The 16,673-nt window shown below is 38.5% G+C and overlaps 4 protein-coding genes across 4 annotated transcripts; all 4 read left to right on the top strand.

Moving 5' to 3' along the window:
- Window positions 1-3,210: 3,210 nt before the first annotated feature.
- On the top strand, window positions 3,211-4,335 carry LOC123769904 (pro-resilin-like). The gene is made up of 3 exons (XM_045761339.2): window positions 3,211-3,247; window positions 3,358-3,432; window positions 3,801-4,335. The coding sequence occupies exons 1-3, from the start codon at window positions 3,236-3,238 to the stop codon at window positions 4,182-4,184; spliced, it is 471 nt and encodes a 156-aa protein (XP_045617295.2). The 5' UTR covers window positions 3,211-3,235; the 3' UTR covers window positions 4,185-4,335.
- Window positions 4,336-7,506: 3,171 nt separating this feature from the next.
- LOC123769900 (pro-resilin-like) lies at window positions 7,507-8,709 on the top strand. Its single transcript, XM_045761336.2, has 3 exons — window positions 7,507-7,531; window positions 7,641-7,715; window positions 8,135-8,709. Exons 1-3 carry the CDS (start codon window positions 7,520-7,522, stop codon window positions 8,579-8,581), a joined length of 534 nt encoding a protein of 177 aa, XP_045617292.2. The 5' UTR covers window positions 7,507-7,519; the 3' UTR covers window positions 8,582-8,709.
- A 2,291-nt stretch (window positions 8,710-11,000) lies between these two features.
- On the top strand, window positions 11,001-12,377 carry LOC123769902 (cuticle protein 18.6-like). Its single transcript, XM_045761337.2, has 3 exons — window positions 11,001-11,091; window positions 11,197-11,271; window positions 11,784-12,377. The coding sequence occupies exons 1-3, from the start codon at window positions 11,032-11,034 to the stop codon at window positions 12,228-12,230; spliced, it is 582 nt and encodes a 193-aa protein (XP_045617293.2). The 5' UTR covers window positions 11,001-11,031; the 3' UTR covers window positions 12,231-12,377.
- A 2,343-nt stretch (window positions 12,378-14,720) lies between these two features.
- On the top strand, window positions 14,721-16,090 carry LOC138350438 (cuticle protein 21-like). Its single transcript, XM_069301144.1, has 3 exons — window positions 14,721-14,797; window positions 14,910-14,984; window positions 15,488-16,090. The coding sequence occupies exons 1-3, from the start codon at window positions 14,786-14,788 to the stop codon at window positions 15,932-15,934; spliced, it is 534 nt and encodes a 177-aa protein (XP_069157245.1). The 5' UTR covers window positions 14,721-14,785; the 3' UTR covers window positions 15,935-16,090.
- The last annotated feature ends 583 nt before the right edge of the window (window positions 16,091-16,673 follow it).

Raw genomic sequence — 16,673 nt, 5'->3', positions numbered from 1 at the left:
GAAACAATGGATATTGAATAGAAGTGTTTGTAGAAAGCCTATTGGTCCATATTTCTTGATGCTTCTATATTGGAGCGGAGTCTTGAGCGTATATATATATATATATATATATATATATATATATATATATATATATATAAATATATATATATATATATATATATATATATATATATATATATATATATATATATATATATATATATATATATATATATACCATGATTTCCAGATAACTCTCTGAGACATGATGGCTTTGCAACGCGTTCGTGACATGTTGCCGGAGTTGCATAAATACGGGCGTTGCATTCATCCTTGGGTAACACCTCGTTTGCTGGAGATATGAGGACGGTGACTTATACCTCTCACGATCGTATATCTGCAATAAGATCTTCAATCAGCTTGTTGAGTTCAATGCCTTAGGGCAGTGTGTTTGAGGTGGTACTTGCTTGAATTAACCTGAGTTTATCTGAAGATCACTATCCCTCCCTTGTGATCTCGACGGGGACAAAAAGCCGTCGTTTTTCTAAGACTCCCCCATTGTTCTTGAGGATCTTCCTTCTATCGGGATTATAAACTAATGTCCTGGCATTAACGGGTAGGCAGTTCCATGAGTTTATGAACCAATGGGTGAAAAAGCATCTCCTGTTTTCTGTGCTACATTGTGGCTTGTTGAGCGTGAAGCTGTTACCCCTTGTATGTGTTACATCTGACCTTGTAAAGAAGTAGACTAGAATAATAACCACCACCTTGTTCAATATTTTAATGATCTCGATGAGATCACTTGAAAGGAACTGTGTGAGGCAGTTCTTGTAGGAGAGGCAGCACCTTCGGGGGATTGTGGGAGGCATGTTGCATGTGGAGGCAGCACACATGAATCAATAATACATATTATCTGCTAGTTTTTTTCCTCCAATACACAAGTGTTCATACCAAATTACATATGCTAGTAGATTTTAACCATGCTAAACCAGTGTTCGTACCAATATTCATATGCTGTAGGCTAAATAATCTTGTCTGCTGCCAATGATTTTATAAAGTTTTCACATAAATCAAAGTTTCCATCAGTTTTTTTTATTTCATGGCAAGACTCGTAGAGAAGGAGAGTAACAACTTTTGTTGAGGATCAATTTTTTCTCGTTTTCGCAGGTGGGTACAGAAGCAGGCGCCTTCTGATTTCTGTTGGCAGTATGAGAGCTTTCTTTTCCCATAGCTCATGGGAAGGGTAAGGCTTCCCAAAACCTTTCCCTACTGGCTTTCCACGGAGCACGACCCGCCAATCGGGTAACAACAAGCTCCCCAATTACTACTGGATGACCAGATGTGAACGGTTAATGATTCGCGCCCAGACAATCCCTGGCCAGGACTCGAACCTAAACCACTACGCCAGAAAGAAACTTGTCTTGTGTATTAATATTTAGTTTTCTTTTCTTTACCAATTTCAAACATTATTAATTTACTTAACTACATTAGAAACTACTGGGAACAAAATAACATAGGCTTAGCATAGCAAACACATTATAAAAATTAAATATATTTTGTTGTGTATTCTATTTATCAGCGGCTGGATTGAGAGCATTCTGTAGGCCTGGATGGAATGCTAAACTAAAATGTACTTGCCGGCTGGGTAGTTAGCACTTTTGGCAGACTTTGTAATCCTCCAGAGGTTGATTGGCCTAGAATGTAACACCCACAACAAACCAATCAGAAAACGAAATTTACATCACATGCAAAATTTTATTGCACATCTGAAGTGTTTCCACGACTCTGAAATCTATGCCAATTGCTTAGGCAACACGACGCTTCGTAAAAAAAATATGGTTCGTCATACAAAAACTTGTCCCAGGCTTGACGCGTGGCTCAGAGCAAAACGTATGGCAACAGTTGGGTAAGTTTCAGGTCTTCGTGACAAGTCTGTTCTTCGTGATAACAGCATGTTTTGCGTGTGACCAGTCTGTTCTTCGTGATAACAGCATGTTTTGCGTGTGACCAGTCTGTTCTTCGTGATAACAGCCTGTTTCGCGTGTGACCAGTCTGTTCTTCGTGATAACAGCATATTTTGCGTGCGACCAGTCTGTTCTTCGTGATAACAGCATATTTTGCGTGCGACCAGTCTGTTCTTCGTGATAACAGCATATTTTGCGTGCGACCAGTCTGTTCTTCGTGATAACAGCCTGTTTCGCGTGTGACCAGTCTGTTCTTCGTGATAACAGCATATTTTGCGTGCGACCAGTCTGTTCTTCGTGATAACAGCATATTTTGCGTGCGACCAGTCTGTTCTTCGTGATAACAGCCTGTTTCGCGTGTGACCAGTCTGTTCTTCGTGATAACAGCATATTTTGCGTGTGACCAGTCTGTTCTTCGTGATAACAGCATGTTTTGCGTGTGACCAGTCTGTTCTTTATATAAAAATAATGAACTATCATCAATATTTATTAAGTTCCCAAGTAAAATTTTCTGAACTGGAATCTATAATATGATCTAAAGGTAAATTTGTTTAGAAAAGCTAGGATTCTTCGATTTATAGTTCACTTTACAAAATAAATTCTTGAAACTAATGTATTTAAATATTTTAAGAATGTTAAAGAATCAAGGTTTTAGTACCAGGAACCAAGAATGTTACTCACATTTAGTAATTAATTAATTCTTCATTAATTATAGCATAATAAGTAGTAATGATAACACTAAATCATGATATTTTTATTTCAACATAGATACTTTCGTGCAATTTCACTAATCCTCGTATTTTTGTTTAACATATTAGTTGATTCAAAATACTTAAGCTTTTAAAAGAATATATATCGTAATTTTTCTTTGCTTTACACAAATATCTAAAATCTTTTAGAGTTAGTATCTTATCATGTGAAAATTACTATTATGGATTTTTTCGTGATTTATATTTTGCAATATAGATAAGATCAACAGCCAAAATTTTCACGTGAAACTTTCATGAGGAAGACAGAAGAAAGGAACCAGATACACTCAAACTCAAAGAGTTATCTTCAGAAAGTTCTTCAATGAGAGTTTCTGTATCTAAGAATTATTTTGTTAAATGATGTCGTATTCAGAACTTAATTTAGCCTTCGGAATTGAATGTGCATCAATTTTACAAAAAGGCGCTTGGAAGTAGCCAACAAAATCTTGCCCTTGACCGAGAAACCACAGCCGTTCTGTATATAAACAGAGCACGACAGAGGGTCTGCAGTCAGTTCATCGTGACAACACAGCAATCAACATGAAGACTCAGGTAGCTCTCATATACTCTCAGTCCTTCTTTGATCACCATTCAAATACATTATCAAACAAGCTAAAGGTATTAATTCACAACAGTTATATATATAATATATCATATTACAGATTTTGATCGTGTTGGGCGTGGTAGCCTTGGCAGCCGCAGACAGCAGGGAATCGTTCTCCTATGGTCCCCCTCGGGTGAGTGTCAGTAATTATTAACTTGTCTTTAACAAATAGATTGATAAGCCTATTTTGAAGATTATTTTGATACGTTCAAACAGATTGTTTATAACCACAAATGTCTTAGCTAGTGCCTAGAACCACTTAGCGAAAAAATAGAATAAGCGTCTGTAACTTGTTTCTCATTCATTCATTAACTTAATAAACAAGAGCTGAAACCTGCAATCAGAACAATTATAATTATTATGAATTAAGTAGTATTTGTACCATTATTACTGACGTCATTTCCTTATTTACAAATTTAAGTGCGATAATAAAATCAGAAACTTGCGGTGTTGCTCATTGAGACAAGAGTCTTTACATATGATTATTTTTCCTATTTAAAGCGTTACTCAGCGGAGTCTTTCGAGTCTAGTGAGGCTCAGTACAACTTTAACTATGCTGTGAAACACGAAGACTCTGGCAACGACTTCGGTCACCAGGAGACCCGCGACGGTGACGACACCAAGGGGTCGTACTACGTGCAGCTTCCCGACGGTCGTCTGCAGACCGTGACTTACTTCGTGGACGGTGACTCAGGCTACATCGCTGATGTCAAGTACGACGGTGAGGCTCGCTACCCAGACTCCGACGAATCCAGGGAGGCTCCCCGCTACGCCGCTCCCAGGCCCCGGTACTCTGCTCCGGACTCCCATGAGTCCCGTGAGGCTCCAGTATTCGTCCAACCCAGACCTCGTTACTTCTTCGGTGACTCTAATGAGTCCAAGTAATCACCATCAACGTTCATATTCCTCATCGAATCACTAGTCTTAACAGACCAACTATTTATTAAATGAAATGTAAATATTTCAATTGTGCAAGTAAATAATTCCTATAATATTTATTCAAATTATTTGTATGAAATAAAGACAGCATAGAGAATGGTAATTTTCTTAGTTGCCCCTCATTAGAAATTTAACGCAAATCTTATAAACAAACATGATAGGTCTGTAACTACCTGTATAATGTAAAAGGATGAGCTTCTTGCTTCTCACTTCGCAAGAGGGAAGTTACTGCTCCAAACCGTTCTCTCCCTGAGCTACTTTCCCTTGCCAATTCTGCTTACCGTTCTGTTATATAACAAACGGGAAAAACGTATTTGAAACAAATGTTAGCAAGGCTGTGAATTTCTATAACAATACAACACTGTGAATTTCTACATCATAAAAATATGTGCACTTCCACTGGCAGCAGTCCTCCAAGCTTACAATGAACAGCAAACTTCACAACTAATCTAGAAGGCCTGGCTTGTACTAGTCAACTGAAAGCAAAGCAATACATCTTTAGAAAACTATAGAGCAGCATTCTTTCATTCAGTAAGGAATGTATGCACCAAGAGGTGTACTCAACTCGGTGTACATACACTGAGAGTTTACTTTAGTTTAAAGAGTATGTTCAAGATTAAATTATACTTCCTGGCTGATCTGTTAGCAATTGTGACAGTCTAAATAACACTCCAGAGGTTGATAGGCATTAAGTCCAACGCCAAGCCATTTAGTCTTGGAAAGATATTTGAAAATTTCCTTGTTGAGACATTAACAAAAAATTCTTTATAAAAACTACATAATAAGTAAAAAGCTATGTGGAATTAGAGATAAAAGGGTATCAGATCTGCTACTACAGTTGGCCGCAAAACGAACCGAGAGACCTGATTGTGGAGAGAATGTATGACATAGCTGTTGTTTGTTGTTTTAAATTTAGCTACTCAGGATGAAATGTACATGTAGCACGGGCTATGGTGAACCCGTAAATGACATAGCTCTTGATGGAGCATTTTATAATGTCTGTTATAAAGGAGAGACGTGTAAACTTAGTAGACATGGAGTTCATGAAAATCTTCTGCACCTCACTGAAAACTATTTAAATAATCGAACTTTTCAGGTTGTCTTACGGGCTTTTCATGCCCCTGTCTCACCTCTTGATTGGCTTCATCTTCATTAATTAACCAATTCAGGTTGTTAGAGTTACAGCCCCGCTTCTGTGCCAGGAAAGTCCACTACGGGCTGACTATAGCCCGTGCTACTTTGGATTTTTTTTTCCGAGTAGCTGAATCTAAAACAACATCTAGGATGTAAAGTATACCTGTGTGCCTCTCCGACACACCTCCTGTGCCAGGTATGTACGATGGGCTGACTATAGCCCGTGCTGCTTGGAACTTTTTGTTCCGAGTAGCTGAATCTAAAACAACAATCCAAGTTGTGAACAATCAGTCCTCATGTGAACATACTACAGAGGCAAGTACTCAAAGGCAGTGTGGTTGAAACACTCCTATGGTATTTTTTCCATGAAGCTAATATCAGATTCAAGTGCCCTTGTAGATGATTGTACAAGGATTTTTTAAGGAGACGAGAAAGATGTAACTCGCATCAATAAAATCCTTAAAACTATCTTATCTTGGGGACGACTATGGCAAGTCCTTGTTGCCACAAATAAAACTTCGGCTGATGGTCATCTCACGGAGGGACTAAATATATGGTTCTGTCATAAGACTACACAAGAAAACACTGATATGCATCCCTTTATTTACCACATTATGGAGTGGACATTTATGAAAAAATTTTCCTTCCTTGTATATGTAAAAACTCTAACTACCAAATGAGATCTATAATGGAGTACTTACCACTTATTTAGGATTACTGTCCTCAATTTATCTAAAGTTGTTAAATATAATTCAAGATATGGCTGCTCATCTAGTGAGAATCGAAGTTAATTTACTTGACCCAATACGATTCATACACACTCCCCACCACAATATATACAGCTGAACTGTCAGTTCTACAAAGCTAAAAATTGCATACCATTAATTTAGCTTCCGTGCAAGTACCTCATGAACAAACTGTAAATCAAGATTTGCGATATGTAATTACCAGACAGTTGTCCCCTTTGCACAGAGTAATTTCAACGCTCGTTTCACCCATAATATACAAACTCACGTAAAACATTTGGTAACTTGATGGCAACCAAAACACACTGTAACATCAACTTTGTACACACTCGGTTGCGCTTGCGGGGGTTGAATTTCGGCTGTTTTGTAATTGTGTTTACATCTTTGAAATGCCATATTTTTCACATATCTTACGAGGGATAATTTTTCACAAATTTCCACTCCTAATGTCGTATATGACGTGTTTCGGTGTTTTGGTTTGGCTCTTAGTTAATGTGCAGCAAAAAACACAATAGAATTCAATCAAAATATAGAGTACTCGCATTGCTACAGAAAACGGAAATTCTATCATACAAAACTTTAGATTCTAAAGACGTGTAAGACGAAAATAATAATAATAATAGTTATAATTATTAAGAGGATTTGATTATAATGTGTTCAGAGTCTGAATATACATTTGTGCTCCCAGTTTTGTGGTTCTGCCTTTACTGCGTATTCCAAATTCCTCTTCACTACCTGGATTCCAAACAAAAGGATCGAAATGGAATATAAGCCTACATGGCTATAAAATTTCTTTCAAGAGGTCTGGCCTTGCGAGGTATCTGACCTTGCAAGAAAAGAGCCACGTTGCTTTCTTAGATGTATTCGCCTCTACTGACCCAGATCAAGCTAATGTAATATCCAGCAGATGGTAATTTTTGACGATCTTCCTTTCAAAACCAAAGTCAAATATTAACATTTAGTGTTTTTCATTAGACCTGGGATAAGGTATATGGAAGAGCTTTTATAGCAACAAAACTATTTATTCCAACGTTCGCTGTAGAAAAGATCTAACTGGATATATTGCCAGACAGTCTCCCGAGAATCAATAATAAACTGAAGGCAATATCTCACATAAGGACTGTGTTAGCAGTTAACTTACTGATGAAGTCCTGTAGTGCAGTATGGTCACCGCAATTGGTTTCCAACCTGATGTCCCCTGGTTCGATTACCGCAGCAGGGTGGAGACGACTGGGAGGCCTTCATTTCTCCCGATGACGCTGTATAAGAAATGTTTCAAAATCACTGGGAAATACTGAGCAACAGCTTGCCTTGACCGAGAGGCCGTAGCGCCGTTCTGTATATAAACAGAACACGACAGAGGGTCCACAATCAGTTCCTTGTAATAACACAGCAAGCAACATGAAGACTCAGGTATCTCTCATACGCTCTCAATGCATGTTCTATCAGATTTTTAAATTAATTATCAAACAGGATAACGATTGCTACGCTCAACTTATATATATATTATTTTAATATGCAGATCTTGATGGTGTTAGGCATGGCAGCCCTATCAGCTGCAGACAGCAGGGAAAGGTTCTCCTATGGTCCCCCTCGGGTTAGTGTCAAATTTTCGTTCTTATCTCTTAAGGTCCCCCTCGGATCAGTACCAGTAACTGAGAACTGTGTTCTCAACAACGCACTTGATAAACCTGTTTTGAAGATTACTATTGTGATAGTTTTAAACAGATTCTAATTAAACATAAATGAATTTACTAGTGTATCGAAACACTTAAGACAAAGTAAAACGTGCCTGTAATTTATTTATCATTTATATTCAAAAGCTTAATGAATATGAACTTAAACCTGCAATCAGAACAATTGTAATTACCATGACCAAAGTAATATTTCTAACAATATTACTAGCTTCCTTTATTTGTAAAATATTTTATTTTAGTAAGAGAGCAAAATGAGGAACTTGTGTTGTTTCTCATTGACACAATAGTATTTATATATAATTATTTTCTTTATTCAAAGCCTTACTCAGCGGAGTCTTTTGAGTCTAGTGAGGCTCAGTACAACTTCAACTATGCTGTGAAACACGAAGACTCCGGCAACGACTTCGGTCACCAGGAGACCCGCAACGGTGACGACACCAAGGGGTCGTACTACGTGCAGCTTCCCGACGGTCGTCTGCAGACTGTGAACTACATAGTGGACGGTGACTCAGGCTACATCGCTGATGTCAAGTACGACGGTGAGGCTCGCTACCCAGACTCCGACGAGTCCAGGGAGGCTCCCCGCTACGCCCCACCCAGGCCCCGGTACTTCGCTCCAGACTCCCACGAGTCTCGTGAGGCTCCAGTATTCGTCCAACCCAGACCTCGGTACTTCGCTCCAGACTCCCACGAGTCTCGTGAGGCTCCAGTATTCGTCCAACCCAGACCTCGTTACTTCTTCCATGACTCTAATGAGTCCAAGTAATCACCAACAACGTTCATATCGAATCACCACAGTCTTGACGGAGCAACTATTCATTAATGGATATGTAAATATTTAAATTGAACAAGTAAATTATTCCTATATTATTTATTCAGATTTATTTGTATGAAATAAACAGAGCATAGTATATCATAATTTTCTTAGATTTATCCTCATTAGATATTTGACACAAAACTTGTAAAGAGACCTGATGGCTCTGTTATGGATTATGGATTATGAAACCTGCATAATGAAGAAGGCTGAGAGTCTTGCTTTTCGATTTCCAAAATGAAAGTTACGAAGCCATATCGTTTGCTCCCTGAGCTACCTTCCCTTGCTAATTACCGCTTATCTTTCTATTGTAAGTCTTTACTTGTTATCAACATGTGCCTACCTCTTGCATCCATTTTCCAAAGTTGCATTGATCATTAACCCTGGCCACTAAACGATATTACATTTAGGTATACAAAGACTTACTCTTCCATGTCTTTTAGGTGTATTGGATAAAATATCCATATCTCTAAATAAAAAATGTCCCTTCTGTTTAATGACCTTCCACAGGTTGCTAGCCATAAACCCAGATGAGGTAGGTAGTTAAGGCAGTCGCTCAAGCGATATATTCACTGAGAAGTGTACCACTCTTCACGGTACATATACACTGAGAGTTTACTTTAGTTCTGGACTATGTTCAATAATAAAATATACTTGCTGGATGGTCAGTAAGCTCTTGTGGTGACCCTAATAACCTCAAGAGGTTGACAGGCATTAAGCCCAACACCAAGCTAATTAGTCACGGGAAAGATATTTGACAAATACTTGTTCAGACAATCCAAAAGCATCTTGATTAAAATTGCTTATTACGTTACAAGCAATGAGTATTTAAGGACATCAGATCATTATCTATAGTGACCGCAAAATGGCACAGAAGTCTCGGCTGTGTAGAGGATACATACTGTATGTTATATGTTGTTGGAGCATTTGAGAGTGTCTGGCATAAAGGATTGACGTGTAAGAGTAATAGACATAGAGTTGATGGGAATCGTTGCACGTCATTAAAAACCACTTAAGTAATAAAACCTGCCGCATTGTCGTCAACAATCAATTATCCTGTGAATATGCCATAGAAGCAAGTACAGTATACCCCCGGGTAGTGAGATCGGATCACTCCTGTTGAAAATCTACTTGTATGAACTTTTAAACCAATACCAGATGCAAGTGCATATGTAGATGATTGTACATTGGCTTTTTCAAGAGACAAGAAAGAAGATGTAAATCACATCAACAAAATCCTTGAAACTATCTTATCATGTGGACGACGGTGTCAAGTTATTGATGCCCCCGATAAAACCCCATCAAATGGTTATCTCACGGAGACAGATAATATATCGACCAGTTATAAGACTACACAAGAAAACGCTGATAAACAGTTCATCAGTTACCACATTTGGAGTAGAATGTTATGAAAAATTATTTTTCACAAGTCATGTGAAAAATATTGCAGTGAAATGCGCTAGGAAACTAAATTGTTTATAGAGGATAGTTTGCTTGCACTCGTCAAAGTAACTCAAATGACATAATAATAATAATAATAATAATAATAATAATAATAATAATAATAATAATAATAATAATAATAATACAATATGCAAAGGGGATATACATATTTTCTGCTCCCCCACTAGGAGGTTCTCCCTTTTCTTTGGATTCCAAATCTCTCTTTTTCAAATCCGGGATTACGAACAGAAAGATCAAATTGGATATAAGTTCACGTGGCTATTACTTATCTTTTAAGATGGGTGACCTTGCAAGGAATGAGACCTTACAAAAGTCACGTTGCTTCCTAAGGTGTGGCCGCTTCCACAGCCCCAGATCAGATCATGGTTCTGACCAGCAGATGCCTACTGTTGACGACCTTCTAGAACCTTAATTCGGAAACTAGTCAAAGTCTAATATAAATATTTAGTGCTTGTCATTGAAGTATTGGGATAAGGGGTTTGGAAGGAATTTTATAGCAATAAAATCGTTTAATTCAATGATCACTGTTGACAGAAAATAGTTGGATACATTTCTAGACAGTTTCCCAAGAATCAACGACAAACTGAAGGAAATATCTCACATAAGGACTGTATTAGCAGCTACTGATGCCCAGAGAATACAGCCCCGCTCCTGTGAAGAGGAAGTCCACTACGGGCTCACCATAGCCCCGTGTTACTTGGAATTTTATGTTCCGAGTAGCAGAATCTAAAACAACAACTAAAATAATGCAGTTGGTTTACAACCTAAAGGCCCAGGGTTCGATTTCCGAAGCAGGGTGGAGACGTTCGGGAGACCTTCCTTTCACCTGATGTTCCTGCTAAGTGTATAAAAAAAACTTACAAAATCACTGGAAAATACTGAGCAACATCTTGCCCTTGACCAAGAGGCCGTAGCGCCGTTCTGTATATAAACAGAGCATGACAGAAGGTCTGCAGTCAGTTCCTCGTGACAACACAGCAAGCAGTATGAAGACTCAGGTAGCTCCCACATGCTTTCAGTACTTGCTCAGTTACCATTCAAATACAATTCCAATACGAAATTGGCTTTAATTTTCATCGTTTAAGATATGTTTTAATTTACAGATCTTAATCGTGTTGGGCATGGCAGCCTTGGCAGCTGCAGACAGCAGGGAAAGGTTCTCGTATGGTCCCCCTCGGGTGAGTACCAAATTTTAATTCTTGTCTCTTAAGGTCCCGTCGGATCAGTACCAGTAACTGGCAACTATGTTCTCAACAACGCACTTGATAAGTCTATTTTCAAGATAACTGTTTTGCTAGTTTCAATCAGATTTTCCATAAACATAAATGCATTATTATCTAATACAGTATCTCGAACCACTTAAGAAAACGTAAACTATGTGTCTGCAATTTGTTTCTCATTTACATTCAATAACTTAAGAAATTTGAACTTAAACCAGCAATCAAAAGGACTGTAATAATCATGACCAAAGTAGTATTTCTATGATTATTTAATTCTAGCTTTATATATTTATAATATATTTAATTACGAGAACAAAATGAGGAACTTAAGTTCAAATTCAAGTATGTTTATAGAGACAAGCAAATACATCTTAAAGGGATAGAGTAGCTTAGGCAATTTCTAACCTCCATGAGGAACTTATTGTTCACTGAGTCAATAGCATTTATATGATACTTTTTTTTGCTCAAAGCCTTACTCAGCGGAGTCGTTCGAGTCTAGTGAGGCTCAGTACAACTTCAACTATGCTGTGAAACACGAAGACTCCGGCAACGACTTCGGTCACCAGGAGACCCGCGACGGTGACGACACCAAGGGGTCGTACTACGTGCAGCTTCCCGACGGTCGTCTGCAGACTGTGAACTACATAGTGGATGGAGACTCAGGCTACATCGCTGATGTCAAGTACGACGGTGAAGCTCGCTACCCAGACTCCGACGACTCCAGGGAGGCTCCCCGCTACGTCCCACCCAGGCCCCGGTACTTCGCTCCAGACTCCCACGAGTCTCGTGAGGCTCCAGTATTCGTCCAACCCAGACCTCGGTACTTCGCTCCAGACTCCCACGAGTCTCGTGAGGCTCCAGTATTCGTCCAACCCAGACCTCGTTACTTCTTCCGTGACTCTAATGAGTCCAAGTAATCACCACCAACGTTCATATCGAATCACCACAGTCTTGACGGACCAACTATTCATTAATGGATATGTAAATATTTAAATTGAACAAGTAAATTATTCCTATATTATTTATTCAGATTTATTTGTATGAAATAAACAGAGCATAGTAAATCATAATTTTCTTAGATTTATCCTCATTAGATATTTGACACAAAACTTGTAAAGAGACCTGATGGCTCTGTTATGGATTATGGATTATGAGACCTGCATAATGAAGAAGGCTGATCGTCTTGCTTCTCGATTTCCAAAATGAAAGTTACGAAGCCATATTGTTTGCTCCCTGAGCTTCCTTCCCTTGCTAATTACCGCTTATCTTTCTAAAACAATCCAAAAAATGGAAACAAAAACTAAAGTTTTTTTCCTGAAACGAATGTTAGCAAAGCCTTAGGACAAGATTGTAAGTCTTTACTTGTTATCAACATGTGCCTACCTCTTGCAGCCATTTTCCAAAGTTGCATTGATCATTAACCCTGGCCACTAAACGATATTACATTTCGGTATACAAAGACTTACTCTTCCATGTCTTTTAGGTGTATTGGATAAAATATCCATATCTCTAAATAAAAAATGTCCCTTCTGTTTAATGACCTTCCACAGGTTGCTAGCCATAAACCCAGATGAGGTAGGTAGTTAAGGCAGTCGCTCAAGCGATATATTCACTGAGAAGTGTACCACTCTTCACGGTACATATACACTGAGAGTTTACTTTAGTTCTGGACTATGTTCAATAATAAAATATACTTGCTGGATGGTCAGTAAGCTCTTGTGGTGACCCTAATAACCTCAAGAGGTTGACAGGCATTAAGCCCAACACCAAGCTAATTAGTCACGGGAAAGATATTTGAGAAATACTTGTTCAGACAATTTAGAAGCATCTTGATTAAAATTGCTTATTACGTTACAAGCAATGAGTATTTAAGGACATCAGATCACTATCTACAGTGACCGCAAAATGGCACAGAAGTCTCGGCTGTGTAGAGGATACATACTGCATATTATAGCCTTATATGTTGTTGGAGCATTTGATAGTGTCTGTCATAAAGGATTGACATGTAAGATTTGTAGACATGGAGTTGATGGGAATCGTTTGCACTTCATTAAAAACCACTTAAATAATAAAACTTGCCGCGTTGTCATCAACAATTAATTGTCCTGTGAATTTATGCCTTAGAAACAAGTATACCCCCGGGCAGTGAGATCGGATCACTCCTGTTAAAAATCTACTTGTATGAACTTTTAAACCAATACCAGATGCAAGTGCATATGTAGATGATTGTACATTGGCTTTTTCAAGAGACAAGAAAGAAGATGTAAATCACATCAACACAATCCTTGAAATTATCTTATCATGTGGACGACGGTGTCAAGTTATTGATGCCCCCGATAAAACCCCATCAGATGATTATCTCACGGAGACAGAAAATATATCGACCAGTTATAAGACTACACAAGAAAACGCTGATAAACAGTTCATCAGTTACCACATTTGGAGTAGAATGTTATGAAAAATTATTTTTCACAAGTCATGTGAAAAATATTGCAGTCAAATGCGCTAGGAAACTAAATTGTTTATAGAGGATAGTTTGCTTGCACTCGTCAAAGAAACTCTAATGACATAATAATAATAATAATAAAAATAATAATAATAATAATAATAATAATAATAATAATACAATATGCAAAGGTGATATACATATTTTCTGCTCCCCACTTGGAGGTTCTTCCTTTTCTTTGGATTCCAAATCTCTCTTTTCAAATCCGGGATTACGAACAGAAAGATCAAATTGGATATAAGTTCACGTGGCTATTACTTATCTTTTAAGATGGGTGACTTTGCAAGGAATGAGACCTTACAAAAGTCACGTTGCTTCCTAAGGTGTGGCCGCTTCCACAGCCCCAGATCAGATCATAGTCCTTACCAGCAGATGCCTACTGTTGACGATCTTCTAGAACCTTAATTCGGAAACTAGTCAAAGTCTAATATATACATTTAGTGCTTGTCATTGAAGTATTGGGATAAGGGGTTTGGAAGGAATTTTATAGCAACAAAATCGTTTAATTCAATGATCACTGTAGACAGAAACTAGTTGGATACATTTCTACACAGTTTCCCAAGAATCAACGACAAACTGAAGGAAATATCTCACATAAGGACTGTATTAGCAGCTACTGATGCCCAGAGAATACAGCCCCGCTCCTGTGAAGAGGAAGTCCACTACGGGCTCACCATAGCCCCGTGTTACTTGGAATTTTATGTTCCGAGTAGCAGAATCTAAAATAATGCAGTTGGTTTACAACCTAAAGGCCCAGGGTTCGATTTCCGGAGCAGGGTGGAGACGTTCGGGAGACCTTCCTTTCACCTGATGTTCCTGCTAAGTGTATAAAAAAACTTACCAAATCACTGGAAAATACTGAGCAACATCTTGCCCTTGACCAAGAGGCCGTAGCGCCGTTCAGTATATAAACAGAGCACGACAGAAGGTCTGCAGTCAGTTCCTCGTGACAACACAGCAAGCAGTATGAAGACTCAGGTAGCTCCCACAAGCTTTCAATACTTGCTCAGTTACCATTCAAATATATTTCCAAATACGAAACTGGCTTTAATTTTCATCGTTTAATTAAGATATACGTTTTATTTTACAGATCTTAATCGTGTTAGGCTTGGCAGCCTTGGCAACTGCAGACAGCAGGGAAAGGTTCTCGTATGGTCCCCCTCGGGTAAGTACCAAATTTTCATTCTTGTCTCTTAAGATCCCGTCGGATCAATACCAGTAACTGGCAACTATGTTCTCAACAACGCACTTGATAAGTCTATTTTCAACTATTTTCCTTGTTTCAATCAGAGTTTCCATAAATATAAATGTATTATTATCTAATACAGTATCTCGAACCACTTAAGAAACGTAAACTATGTGTCTGCAATTTGTTTCTCATTTACATTCAATAACTTAAGAAATTTGAACTTAAACCAGCAATCAAAACGACTGTAATAATCATGACCAAAGTAATATTTCTATGATTATTTCTAGCTTTATATATTTATAATATATTTAATTACGAGAACAAAATGAGGAACTTAAGTTCAAATTCAAGTATGTTTATAGAGACAAGAAAATACATCTTAAAGGGATAGAGTAGCTTAGGCAATTTCTAACCTCCATGAGGAACTTATTGCTCACTGAGTCAATAGCATTTATATGATACTTTTTTTTTGCTCAAAGCCTTACTCAGCGGAGTCGTTCGAGTCTAGTGAGGCTCAGTACAACTTCAACTATGCTGTGAAACACGAAGACTCCGGCAACAACTTCGGTCACCAGGAGACCCGCGATGGTGACGACACCAAGGGGTCGTACTACGTGCAGCTTCCCGACGGTCGTCTGCAGACCGTGACTTACTTCGTGGACGGTGACTCAGGTTACATCGCTGATGTCAAGTACGACGGTGAGGCTCGCTACCCAGACTCCGACGAGTCCAGGGAGGCTCCCCGCTACGCCCCACCCAGGCCCCGGTACTCTGCTCCTGACTCCCACGAGTCCCGAGAGGTTCCAGTATTCGTCCAACCCAGACCTCGGTACTTCGCTCCAGACTCCCACGAGTCTCGTGAGGCTCCAGTATTCGTCCAACCCAGACCTCGTTACTTCTTCCGTGACTCTAATGAGTCCAAGTAATCACCACCAACGTTCATATTCCTCATCGAATCACCACAGTCTTAACAGACCAACTATTTATTAATGGAAATGGAAATATTTCAATTGAACAAGTAAATTATTCCCATATTATTTATTCAGCTTATTTGTGTGAAATAAAGAGCCTTAAGAATCATCCTTTTCTTAGATTTATTCTCATTAAAAATCGACGCATTTGATTTTGTATATACAATATACAAAATCAAAACCATCCCTATAAGAAACAGCGTGATAGGTATTTTGAAAATAGTTATGTGAACTAAATTCACATGATAACTTGATGACATTATGTTAGTTTTATTAACAATGGACTCAATAGTTAAAGATATGTATGAGTTTATCTGACACCAATAAGATCAACATCAGAAGACTGGGTGTCATAGGATCAATAATGGACTCACCTGGTTGTGCTTTGGCTCTTTGGGCCTGCCTCACAACTGTCAATCTACTGGTAAAATGTGCATTTAGATGACTGATGTATTGATGAAATCACCAAGATGGCCATCGAAGCTAAGCCATAATTTTTTCACTCTTCAGGAAGAATTTATTTTGATCGATAGCCGACTGACTGCTGACGCCATCTAGTGGCAGGAAATCGCACTATCGACAGGCCAACAGCAACTCATAACGTGGGTTGCTGTACTTACCGTCGTTTTTTCCGCGCCCGAATTTCATTGGTATTAACTCTGTGTTGACATTAACCATAACACCCAATCACTCA

Source organism: Procambarus clarkii, chromosome 45, assembly GCF_040958095.1.
Source record: "Procambarus clarkii isolate CNS0578487 chromosome 45, FALCON_Pclarkii_2.0, whole genome shotgun sequence".
NCBI classification, from domain to species: domain Eukaryota; kingdom Metazoa; phylum Arthropoda; class Malacostraca; order Decapoda; family Cambaridae; genus Procambarus; species Procambarus clarkii.
This window is presented reverse-complemented; position numbering and strand designations above follow the sequence as displayed.